The sequence below is a fragment of the Symphodus melops genome, assembly GCF_947650265.1.
Source record: "Symphodus melops genome assembly, chromosome: 23".
Classification (NCBI taxonomy): Eukaryota; Metazoa; Chordata; class Actinopteri; order Labriformes; family Labridae; genus Symphodus; species Symphodus melops.
The window spans coordinates 8599200-8611772 of NC_136713.1; the positions used below are offsets into that span (position 1 = coordinate 8599200).

The following is a 12573-nucleotide window of genomic DNA, read 5'->3' on the forward strand; positions in this document are numbered from 1 at the left end:
AGTGCTGCCAGCTCCCATTAGACACCTGTAGCACAAAGGAGGGGCAGCAGGGGACATCCTGAGACCCTGGACACCTGCGACTACACCTGTTTAAAACGTCTCCTCCTGCACTCGCCGACAACGCATGCAAACACACAAAAGTTAAATCCGAATCACCACTTCAATCCTTCCAAAACCCATCCACAAACAAATCCAAAAGCTGAGCCTGTTCTCTCTCTCTCTAAACCTTGTTCCCTTCACAAAAGGAAACGCAGGCCAAGATGGCGTCTTTATTTCAGCGGAGCGCACAGTGGTTCTGCGGTTTCGGGACTTCGACTGCTCACCTAACCAGAATTGACGTTGGGAAATGTACTTTGCGCTCTGGCGTGGCGCGAGGGGGACGATCGGGTTTCCCTGCGGTCGGAAAAAAACCGAGACGTATGGCTCGCAAAGAGACTCGAGTTACATTTTGGATTTCGATAAGTCGTGTTTTCATAGATTAAAGTCAAAGACACAAACCCAACCTGTTGCGTCGTGATTAAGGTCATTTCAATTACTCCATCCAGCAGTGATTACACTCAGCCCAATCTGGCCTGAAAGAGGCTTCTTCTGACGAGAGAAGTCGGTGGAAACCTGACACACATCTCCAGTGTAATGCACTTTGTCAACCTCCATTTGGCTCCAGCCCAAAAAAAAAAAAAAACACAATCTGCTTTTAAATGGGCAGAGGAGAGAGGCCATGTGTGTGCTGCATGTTTCAGCTTTGTTCTGCCATTCCTGAAATGAACAATGTGTAAAAAGTCATCACCACGGGATGTAAAGGACGGGCATCGCAATGTCTCAGCTTACAAAGTCTCAAACCTGGAGGGAAGCCGGCTGATCAGAGACTCAAAATCCATCACGATCAGCATATCTGTGAAGAGTTTTTTTTATATTAAAAATACAAACACACAGGCTGTTATGAGCAAGTGAAATGTGCCAATGCAAAGGAAGAGAAAAAAAACATGGAGTTGCAGTTTCATGTGAGCTTTAATTCCTTTTCATAAAGGAATGTTTTCTCATCCAGACATGGGAAATCCGCAGATCCGGCCTCCCCTTGGCATGTTTTGAGGTGGAGGGGGGGACGCTGAAAGGGTGGGGGGGCTTGTTTTGGAAAAGAGAAGCATGTTTAATGAATGTCTGGACATTTGCAGATGATTTCATGACTGAACGTGCACAAAAAGAGACATTACTACATCTCAGGGCTTGACTTTCATTGTAGCTTGTAAGAAAAATATGTTGACCAGTCAAATTGAAAACACGTGAATAAAACATTTATTTTAATGACTGTGCGCACTAAAGGCAAGTCACGCTTCATTTGCTGATACAGACTGCTAATGACCGCAAGAGCAATCAGACAAGATGCCCCAAGCAGGGCTCCTCCCATATCCAAAGAAATGATCTATAGTACATTTCTGCACAGAGGACGTTAATAAAGCCCCTCTGTGTGTTTAAATCACTGCCTTTCCGTGCATCTTAGTGCTGCAGTGTAAAGCCGGGAGCTGCGTCGGTTTCAGCACCATACAGGCGTGGACCAGAACAAAAGGCGCAGGTTTCTGCAGCAGCACGACCGCGTCGCAAAAAAAAAAAAAAAAAAAAAAAAAAAAAAAGGACGCAGCAGGACGGCGCAAAGGAAACACTATTTTACGCATTTCTTTCCCCAACACGTGCGCCAAACCCGGAATTTTGAATACCACATCTTTACGACAACAAAAGAAATCAACTGCAGACTCTCTGCCTCATATAACTCGTTTCACACCTCACATAGCTTCACATCACAGCATGACGTGCTCCCGCGCAACAGCAACCCCTGCGTTTATTCGCACTTGAACTTGTTTCTATAAACTTCACAGCTGACGGAGGATGCATTCAAATGAACTAAACTCTATAGTCATGCAGGTTTTTTTTAGTAAACACGGCGCTTCATTCCCCAGCAAATGATAAACAAAGAGTGTGTGCGCTTACCTGGAGCTTGAGGCTGCTGAGCGGCACTAATACCCCTGTGTGTGAAGATTGAAGAAGGGAGCCGGAGTGACAATGAGAGCGCTACGGGGCCCCTCTGATCCCTCCCATCGCAAATTAAGCTACCGTAAGTACGGTAACAGAGGCGCAAGGGGACTTGGTAGCTGCAACATGCACGACAGAAAATCCTTTCCTTGCAGTAACAGGATAATTATCCATCAAATGCATAGAAACACACACGTGTGGTGTTATGAAGTAAACGGCTTCAAAATTAAATGTCAAAATGGTGTTAAAGGATCTCTGCAGGGGAAGCTGAGTGAGTGCAGAGTTGAAGAGACAGGGGTGTGGCTGTTGCTAAGGAAAGATGGGAAAGTCGGGGGGGGGGGGGGGGGGGAGGAAGGAAGGGGATAATGTGGATGTGATGCCAAAGGGGGGGAAGAGGAAGGGAGGGAAGGAAGGAAGTAAGGGGAGAAAACAGGGTTCAATATTTTAAAAACGGAAATTGATCATGTCAGGCTTCATTCTGTCACATTCAACAGTCTGCTTATGCCACAGATGGAGGCGTGGTCATTTGTCATCGCTCTGCCATCTTTGTACAAACAATTACTGCCACCTACTGGTGAAAATGAGACCCTGCACAGAAGAGGAAACTAATGTTGTTGTTCAATTAAAAGGAGATGCATTCATCAACTCCTAATCCTGTCCATATCAGGGCTCAGCTCAGCTGACGTCCTGTTAATAACTGCTCTGACACCACACTGTGACTTACACTTTCACCATCTTTGGTCTTGGCTCTGATCTTGATTAAAGAATGTGTAATGCCCCTGTTCTGATGGGGGGTTTTTTTTTTGGCCTTTGTCAGGACGCTCTCTTCGTCGTCTTGTGTGAAGCACTCAAGAGTTCCCTCGCTGCTGTAAGGGCGCTACATGAATAAACTTGCCTTTCCTTTCCTTCGCTTGCCTTGCATACTCCAAACATCTGCTCTTAAGCCTGTTCTCACCTGCAGACAGACGTGGATAGAAAAACAATCTTAATGTGGGTTTCTTTTATGGGCACGAAAACACGAAGAAAATAGACATTCAAAGAAAAAAACAACCTTTAAAACCTTTAATCTTATGTTACATTCAACATCAAACCACTGGCAGAACAGATTACGTCATCAGTCAAAGACAGAGGAATTACATGTGATATAAAACTCTGTTGACTCCAAACCAGGATTAATTGGATCAAACATTTTTAAGTGCTGAGAAAAGATGAGATCAATAAATCCATCCTGTGGGGTACTTAATGTCCACACACGCCATTAATCAGACATTCATTTACAAATTTAAATCTTTCACAGCAATATTTACACACAACTAGCACTACAGGGAGCTGTGAATGGACAGAAGCTCTTTTTCCACGTGAATCAAAAAACGGCCGAAGAATCTGCGCTACTTTTCGCCTCGAATGCCAAACAGAGGTTAAAGCCAATGTAGCTAAAGAGTCGAACGAGTGGAAGGTGGTCATAAAGTCAGATTCAGTGATGTTATTTGCACGACTATATCAGTCTAAAGGCTGCTAACGTGAGGTAGCATCAGCAACTGCAAGTCCCCACAAAGTGTGTTAGATTCTCATTGGTACGAGGGTGAGAGTGAATTCACTGATTTAACCTTTGAGCTTCCTTAATGCACATCTAGTGATTACACATTCGATCAACCAACTTTGAACTATTCCGCACTATTTTCCACGTGAAGCAATCATCTGTGCAAACGCCCCCCCCTCCCATTGCTCCTCCACCGTGAAGCACCTCAGAAATTCTCACTTCTGGCTGACAATGGTGCGTGCGATGAGCTCTTTCATGATCTCGTTGGTGCCGCCGTAGATGGGCTGAACACGGGAGTCGACAAAGGCCCTGAGGAGAGGGGAAAAAAAAAAAAAAAGCTGTTGAATATCGTCGATTAAAATAAATCATCCAAATATGAGAGAAGGTTTCCGCTCACTTGGCGATGGGGTATTCCAACATGTAGCCCCACCCTCCATGGAGCTGCACGCACTGAGTGGCCACTTTGTTCTGGAGGTCGGACGCCCTGAGGAAAAGAAGAAAAAAGGACATGGAGACAGAGTGGCAACATGGCGTTGATTTTGAGAGCGGAGGTAGGTGAACGCAGTCCTCACCAGTACTTGCCCATGGAGGCCGTGGAGGGGTCCAGGCGTTTCTCGGCGTGGAGCTGGAGGCAGTTATCGATGAAGGATCGGCCCACGCAGATCTCCGTCTTCAGCTCGGCCAGCTTGTGCTGCACAGTCTGAGGAGGAAGTCAAGATGCAAAATCATATTTGCCATTTATTCCACCGTCTGGAGAGACGCAGTCTGAATGGAAGCTATCGCCACGTCAAGAGATCAATCCGAACCTGGAGGTGAGCGATGGTCTTTCCGAAAGCCTTCCTCTGCATCACGTAGTTCCTGGTTTCCTCAAACATGAACTCAGCGCTCGCGATGGCCATGTCAGCGATCAACAGACGCTCCTGTAGAGAGAAAGAGAAAAAAAAAAAAAAGAAAAACATGATTCATGGTCAAATCATCAGGAATGCCTCGTGAGGAGGGACCAGTGTCACTTCTGACCTGAGGCAGTTCGTTCATCAGGTAGTAGAAACCCTTGTTGATTCCTCCCAAGAGAGCGCTCGCTGGAAGCCGCACGTCCTCGAAAAACAGCTCAGCCGTGTCCTTCAGAGACAAAGGCAAAAACGACTCATTCATTATAAACGACTGAGGACACGCTCTCATTTTCAGTCAGTCCGGCGTAAAACGAAACCGAATAAAAAGAATCAGCGTTTTTTTTTTTTTTTTTTTTTTTTTTTTTTTTTAAATTGAGCGCTCTCGTACCTGCGCCTTCAGGCCGATCTTCTCCAGCTTGCGTCCTTTGTGGAAGCCCTTCATGCCGTTTTCCACCAGGAACAGGCTGATGCCGTGCGCCGCCGTCTTCGCCTCGCGGTCTGTCACGGCGACCACCACCACCAGGTCGGCCATCCAGCCGTTCGTGATGAACACCTGGAGAAGAAGACGGGACAGAGCGGTCAGGTTGAAGGTTAAACCACACAGACTTCTTTTGGTTCTGTTTTGACTCGGCACCTTGTTGCCGTTGAGGATCCAGTCGTCGCCGTCCCTCTTGGCGTTTGTCCTCACGCCTTGAAGGTCACTGATAACATAAAAAGTTAAGAATCATCACAGCGATTACACCGATTTCTCTCACGTCACGTCAAAGTTAGAAATCCTGACCTTCCTGCTCCCGGCTCCGTCATCGCAATGGCGCTGATGCATCTCCCAGCCATCATCTCAGGAATGAAGCGGTTGATCTGCTCCTTGCTGCCGTAGTTGACGATGTAAGGCATGACGATCTCGGAGTGCAAAGAGAAACCCGGGCCCGAGCAGTTGGAATACATTCTGGGAGAAGGACAAAAATCTGATTCATTTAAAGTTCAATTCAATCCTCTGGTTGTAAATCTGCGGCTCTAACACTCACTGCTCCTCCCATGTGACGGCGGCCGAGAACAGGTCTCCTCCGATGCCGCCGTGTTGCTCTGGAATCATAACTCCCAGCAGGCCTTGCTCTCCAGCTTTCTCCCACACCTCCCTGCTCACCTGACCCGCCTTCTCCCACCTGGAGAGAGGGAAACAGGCTGCGTTCAGCATCTGACACTTTTCCAGTACCTTTGTAGCTGTCTCGTGCGCTCACTCACTCCTTGTGATGTGGAATCACTTCCTCTTGATAGAAGCGGCGGACACTTTCTCTGAAGAGATCGTGGTCCTCGTTGAAGATCCGACGGGTCCCGATGTCCATCAGGGACTTGGCACTGGAGGTCTCTGGACGTGCAGGGGGGACATGCTGTCCTTCAGACTGGGCCTGACTGTGCTGTAACCTGGGAGGAAAATGAGAGAGAGAGGCAGATTGAAGAGATGTTTGGGATTATAGGAAGTGAAATGTTAAGTAGAGGCAACCAACTTAAAATATTTTAATTTCTGCGTTATACAGAAAATTATTAACTTCTTTGAAGGCAAAAATGGATCAAAATGTTCTTCTATTTTCTGTAATATCATGTAAATTCTGTTCAATAAACACAATCTAACTAATAAAAAAGCAAACATTGTTGCTTTATAAATGAAATAAAATTGATTAAGGTACTGGTGTTAATACTATCTTATAAACCAGCAATGACAATTATTTAAAGAACCAATCAAACAAAAAAGAGAATAATTCACTTAGTTTATTGGGTCGTGGATTGTCACATCTTTTTTTTTTATCGTTTTATTTTATTAAACTTCGTCTACAGGTTAACTTAGGGGGGAAGGGAAGTGGGTCAAAGGTCGCCTGAGGGAAAAAAAACTATTCTATTTTTAAAATGAGAAGAGTTAACAGGCCTTTCAAAGATTGACTGTATCAGTGTCAAAGAGTCGGACAGGTGTGTGTAAAGTGAAAGGTTTTTCTGCGTTTCTCCATTTCAAAACAATACGACTCGGACAAAGACAGGCGACATTCCTTATTTATACATATATTAGGGAATTTTTTTTTACCTGGCAGCAGCCGCACACAGCACCTGTCCTCGCCCGAACACATTTCTCAGCCCTAAAATACCTGTTTTTATCATCTTTTTCTGACCAACAAACGACCAAAAACACTAACGAGGGTCACGTCCCAGAAAACAAAACAAAGATCGTCTAAGTAAGAGACAGTTAACACGGATGTATTTGTAGCCTACTCAATCACGGTTCAGCCTCCGCGTGCGAGATAACATAAAGTACATTTAAATGTCATCAATTAGATACAAGCACTGAATTCAGATACTCAAGTCATTACAGTAATTAAATAAATGCAAAAAAACAAGACTACTTCTGATATATTATTCAGTGTTTGTGAGGTTTCGCTCACGATAATAGTAGTGGAGTGAGATATCATAATTTTTGTCGTCTTCGCGCAGGAAGCTTTCTTCTTCTAAGAAAGCTCAGCAACTGTATTTTGCTCAACAGTGACACCAAGTGGCAAAAATACAGTCATTGCAGAAATAGGTTTAAAACGCACCTGCTTGCGGCGTCTGTCAACAACGCTTGTTGTTTGATTGACAACGCCACTAACCTGTCAATGTTGAAGAAAGAGTTTGAGAGGAAGGACAGAATAAAGAAAAGTCTGTAGGGACGTGGGTTGGGAACTGTGGAGTTGCTGGTTTAAATCCTGATAAACAATCCTGATTGTTGTAACTAATGTCTTGTGTCCTGCCTGTCTGTATACTGCCACTGGATGCCTTGAATTTCCCTCGGGATCAATAAAGTATCTATCTATCTATCTATCTATCTATCAATCTATCTATCTATCTAAATACATGCCCATACTTGTTTTTTGAAATATAATTTTTCATGCATTACATCTTGATCACAGAGTATGCAGATTTTTTTTTTTTACCTCCTCCCTTCAAACTATCTCTCTGACCTTGTGCTCACAGCCCATCACCATCTCATATGACAGACACAGTGAGGCATTCAAATGCTTAAATATGATTAAACATAAGTGAAAATTCATACATTCAAATCTGGACCAAAATATGTCAAATAATCCACGTGAATATGACCATGTGCCATGATTTTATGTGCAGCGTGAGGTCACGTTTAGACGTTTCTGATTTGTGGCTTTGGCAAACCTAATAGAAGACTTACTCAGGGGCAATTTAAGTCTGTTGGGGTCCTGGGGCCCCTTCAGCTAGCATTCATCCCTATGATGTGTTAAATAATCAAAGAATGCACATACGTGAACAAAATGCCCTCATGTGTATTTTTACAGACAGTAAACACACAGAATGTGCACATGAACTTGAAATCCGACTCCGCTTACAAGCCGCTTGGAGTCAAATGTCTTTGCAACACTTCACTGTCGTGCTGACTGATGCAGGGGTTTGACTGTACGCAAACACGAGAAGCTTTTTTTGCCGTTTCTAGCTGCACTAATATCCATTTTAAAAAGTATCTGAAATATGTGACGTTGCTGCATACTCATGAAGAGAATTGATGTTTTGAAAGTGGATTAATGGCTCAATAATAAAGATGATGAAAGCGGTATGTGAACAATGAGAGATCAAGAATCAACCCAGGTGGGATGTACGTTGGAAAAGTTTATTCTGACATGAACAGAGTGACAATAAATAAAACTTTTCAGGGAAGTGGGAGACTTTTGGCGGTCTATCCACGACTTTTCTCCAGCACCTTTGGCATTGCTGGGCCCAGTGATGGCGTGACTGAATGAGGTGGCGGTGGGAAGGTTTTAGGGATCTACCCTCACTTGATGAGTGGTCACCCCTTCTCCCCCGTTCCTCACCCCATGCGGGAAGTGGAGACGTGCCCCGGGGGGGGGGAGTTGAGGCCGAGTGATAGGAGTCTAACATGAGAGTGAGTGGACTGTCCCGAGAGAGAGAGAGGAGGGTTTGAGGACGAAATGGAAAGGAAAACAAAATAAAACAACAAGATGGGGTTGCGTCAACATCCCTTGTACATAGTCCTTGTCTTTCCTTGGTTGGTCTTTGACAACAGTGCCGATGTTCTGAACACTGTCGGGCTGTCTGTAGGTGAGCTACAGTATCTTCAGCACTCCTTCTGCTGGCCTCTTACACAGACATGATGTGCTTGACGAAAGCTGGAAAAAGGAACAAAATAAATAAATTGCATCTATATCAGCGTGATTCATCAGTACAAAGAAAAGTGAAAGGCATGCTGGGAAAATAAAGGCTCACCCTCATAGTGCACACTGCCGTTCTCATCCTCCTGGCCGGTCATGAGGGACTCAATCTCGTTCTCAGTCATCTTCTCTCCTGTGGATTTAGAAGTCTCCGTGTCAGGGGGTCGATTTCGCCCACATGCCAAGCAAGCTATATTTGTGCCCGTCTATATTCGGGTTACGCTGACTTGAGACTCACCCAGGGTGGACAGAACGATGCGCAGCTCAGCGCCCATGACTGTGCCGTTGCCCTCCTTGTCAAAGACGCGCAGACCCTCAACGTAGTCGTCGTAGGTACCCTTGGGGGCTGAGTCGACCTCCTTGAGCATGGGCAGGAAAGCGTCGAAGTTGATCCTCTTGTTGGCCATGTCTGTTGATGAGAAAAAAATATATATATATTGCTATTTTAACCTTGCCTGGTCTGGGCGCAAAGATCAGCACGACAATCGTCTTAGTGAATCGTTCTGCGTTTGAGCATTGAGCGATCTCGTAATAATCGTGCAGCTTCATCTTTCTACGTCTGCATCGGCGGTCCTACCATCGGCGGAGGGGTTTCCCAGAATCTTGACAACTTCCTTGTTGGTGGGGTTCTGGCCCAGAGCGCGCATGATGTCAGCCACCTGGTTGAAGGCCACCTGGTTGTCACCAACTCTGTCAAAGAGTCCGAAAGACTCCTTGAAGTCTGGTTGGAAAGAGGAGGAGAGAGATTTTTTTTTTTTTTTTTTTGAGTCAACAGGTACCGACACAAATCAAAGAAGAAAACAAAAACCACATCAGGATCGTATCCTTGTGACGCGTTATTGACTTTAAAGCTGCTGCAGTCTCGAGTACTCTAGAGGTCGTGTTCGACGAGGTTCTCAATCAAAAGGAAAGAGACTGACATGAAGAAGAATCCCTCTCATGTCGCCTTTAAAAGTTATATTTGGTTTTGTGTTTGACATCGATGCGAGAGGTGGCGTTTTTTTCCCGCCTCCTTTGGGTTTTATATTCTTTCTATATCAGGGATCTTAGTCAGCTCTGAGCCCCGAGATCAAAGTCTGCAGAAGCCACATACTGCTGTCATTGTTCCCCGGATCACTGGAGGCGACAGCTGAACGCAAGCAGCCGCAAAAGAAAGGTACCGACCGGGCCTGACTGAGGCTCTCTGAATCCTACCAGGGAGGCTTTTCTCAAAGTGACCTTTATGATGGATTAATGCTCCGGTGCTGCTTCCGAACAGCAGGAGCAGCTGTGCCACCCCTTCCCACTGCGCCCCCCCCCCTCCCCCTCATTCCTGTGTGTGTGTGTTGGGGGGGGGGGGGGATTTAAGGGAGCAAGCTGATACACCCTGCACAGAATAACGCCTGCCATATAGAGGCATGCCATCGTGGCCCTGCTGGATTTAAACACGAGAACGCTGACCGCGACGTAATCCAAACCGTCTCCCGCACTGTAGCGTGTATTCAAAACTTGTAACTCCAGAAGAATTTGCTGCAGCCGCACTTTTCTTTTTTTCCCCCCATTTTTGGTCGTGTTGACACCCAGAAAAAAATAAAATACAGACAATTTTTTTTTCCGGCTTTTATCTGCAACTTTTAACACACCAGATTGTGAATATATGAACTCTTTGAAATTGACGTATAACACAAAATAATATCCAGGAAGACCCATTGGAAGAGCTAACACAGACCATCTACCATATATGGCATACTTGAACAGAAGACAATGAAAGGCTTAGAGATGGTATAAAAAGATCAACATTTGGATTCCTCCATGAAGGGGACAAATCTTAACCTCCACTTGGTAATTTACACCTCAGATGCGAAAAGCTTGCAAGACAAGGCTAGGTCGGCTTAGAATAGACGTTACTGAAATCCTTTGTGACAGCTGCACGAGGCCTCGGCACGCCGTGTCCTACAGGGAGGGGGGGCGGGATCTTAAGTTGGGAGCCATCTTCATCCCTACTTCTAGCTTTTAGCAGCTCATTTGAACTGAAGGTTAAACTCTGCACTTGGTAGGATTGTGTGAAAAGTGCAGGAGAAGTTCTTGCTTGAAAAACGGCGAAGGTGAGGTGCAAATTTTTTTCTTTTTTTTTCTTTTAAATGGCAAGAGAAGGAGATTTTTCACATGCCAATGTAAGGTGATGTTTCTTCACTTACCCTCAATCTGGTCCGGTGAGAACTCAGTCTGTCACATGGAAAAAACAGAAAGAAGACGCACAGAATGATGACATGTACGAAAGACAGAAACACAAGACAGACGGAGAAATGGATGAAAAACAGATTTATGAGCGCTGGAGACAAACTGTGTACAAAATAAACAAAATGTTCTGGAACTTTTAAAGCTGTACTTAATAAATATTAACCAATGGGAAATGACTAACAGGATCATTTCATTTGAACGGAATCTTATTTCAAGGCAGCACTCCTGGGCCGATAGCATGATTTCAGTGCTGCTAATAAAGATTGGGGCCATTTTTAGCGAGATATATCCAAACTCATGCCACAAACATCGTCCCATGAGGCCAAAAAAACGTAACTCCATCGGTAACCGCCCACCACCCGCCCCCCTACCCAAATGGTCCGAAAAAAGCACAACTTTGTACACACCATTTTGGAGAGCTGGAGTTGGAGGAAAGAAAGAAGAAGAGAAGCTGGACTCCCGAGACAGAGTGGTCCTGAGCCACGGTTGGAGACCCCCTCTTATGTATCCCGGGCATGTGATGTCACATATGCTAATGAGGCAGATCAGATGACACGTTGGAACATCTTTAACTTTCTTAGGGCAAACGGAAAGGAGAGCCGCGAGCCCACGGAGCTGTGGGAGTAGGCCTTTAGAAGGGGTCGGGGCTAAATTTAGACAAAGAAATAACTGTGTCAAGACTTTTGTGTGAGCAGTCTCAAGAATGAAAGCATAGCAGACAGTTTCCAGAAAGAGAAACTGACTTCAACTGACTTCATGTTGGAGGTTTCTCTCCAAGGACAGACTTGAAGTGAGCGAAAATGCAAAAAACTCAGTTACCCAGCGGGCCCTCTTAAGAGGGGCTCCAAGCTCTGAGAGATCATTTTCAAGCGGATATTTTTAAACCCCGCTCCTCCACTTATGGTTAAATAACAGCAGAGCAAAAAAAAAAACAGCGTGAAAAGGTGCAGGTGGAAAAAAAAAAAGAGAGCTGGATTTAAAGACGGGTCACATTACTTCATTTACACTTCAATTCTTGAGCGGAATAACGCTCTGCCTTGCTTCAAATGAATCCTCAACATGCGACACCGATGAATTTAAAGATACATTAACATGATGGGTAAAAGGTGCGATGCTGTGCAGAATGTAACCTGTGGTGGTTGAATGAGCCGAGCGGTTTCACTGACCTTTCCAGCTCCATCAGAGCTCTCCATGGTGCTGATAACTCTACGAACAGTCATGCTTTATTTTATTTTTTAATGCAGCCAGTCTTGAAAATGCGATAAAGCAATAATAAAGTTGGTGGCCTAGTGGTTCGTGTGCACGCCCCCAATGTACAGGTACAGGTTAGAAACCGACCTGAGCTGTTTTCCAGAAATGGAAATATATGACGTCTCGTGTTCTGCATCTGCATCGAGTACTTTTTAACCGACCCACTTAGGAGTCGGTGGTGACGTCTCCTCGTTAAAGCTGACCATCCTTTCTCGTGTCACACCTGCACTTAAACGAATGCAAAACAAAGAGCTGCTATCCCTGACCTTGAATTTGAGTTTGAGACCCAAATATCTCTGCATCTCCAAAAGGAAGGCCACTGTAGCTTTATGCTACAGCTAATGAGAAGGGAACACAAACATCATGCACTCCTGGCTCTGTGCTCAGTGTTATTTTTTTCAGAGCGTCAGCATTGTCAGAATTTTAA

General features: G+C 45.0%; 3 protein-coding genes across 7 annotated transcripts in view; all 3 read right to left on the reverse strand.

Annotated features, from left to right (window-relative positions):
- The window catches only part of LOC306818339 (uncharacterized protein), a 43703-nt gene extending 40742 nt beyond the window's left edge, over positions 1–2961 (reverse strand). For 2 of the 5 annotated variants that reach the window (XM_079335885.1, XM_079335884.1), the window contains exon 1: positions 1984–2954. The gene's annotated coding sequence lies outside the window, so the exon portion shown is untranslated. Of the gene's footprint in view, positions 1–1983 lie in introns of all 5 variants that reach the window. The other 3 variants (XM_079335883.1, XM_079335887.1, XM_079335886.1) reach the window with 3 other exon arrangements.
- Positions 2962–3073: 112 nt separating this feature from the next.
- Positions 3074–6892, reverse strand: acadl (acyl-CoA dehydrogenase long chain). Its single transcript, XM_079335896.1, has 11 exons — positions 6530–6892; positions 5698–5877; positions 5481–5618; positions 5237–5401; positions 5090–5156; positions 4844–5008; positions 4583–4684; positions 4372–4485; positions 4138–4265; positions 3963–4049; positions 3074–3874 (listed from the first exon to the last, which is right to left on the reverse strand). The coding sequence occupies exons 1-11, from the start codon at positions 6601–6603 to the stop codon at positions 3781–3783; spliced, it is 1314 nt and encodes a 437-aa protein (XP_079192022.1). The 5' UTR covers positions 6604–6892; the 3' UTR covers positions 3074–3780.
- Positions 6893–8095: 1203 nt separating this feature from the next.
- On the reverse strand, positions 8096–11434 carry mylz3 (myosin, light polypeptide 3, skeletal muscle). The gene is made up of 6 exons (XM_079335908.1): positions 11303–11434; positions 10853–10880; positions 9253–9396; positions 8914–9084; positions 8731–8808; positions 8096–8633 (listed from the first exon to the last, which is right to left on the reverse strand). The coding sequence occupies exons 1-6, from the start codon at positions 11303–11305 to the stop codon at positions 8605–8607; spliced, it is 453 nt and encodes a 150-aa protein (XP_079192034.1). The 5' UTR covers positions 11306–11434; the 3' UTR covers positions 8096–8604.
- Between the last annotated feature and the right edge of the window lie 1139 nt (positions 11435–12573).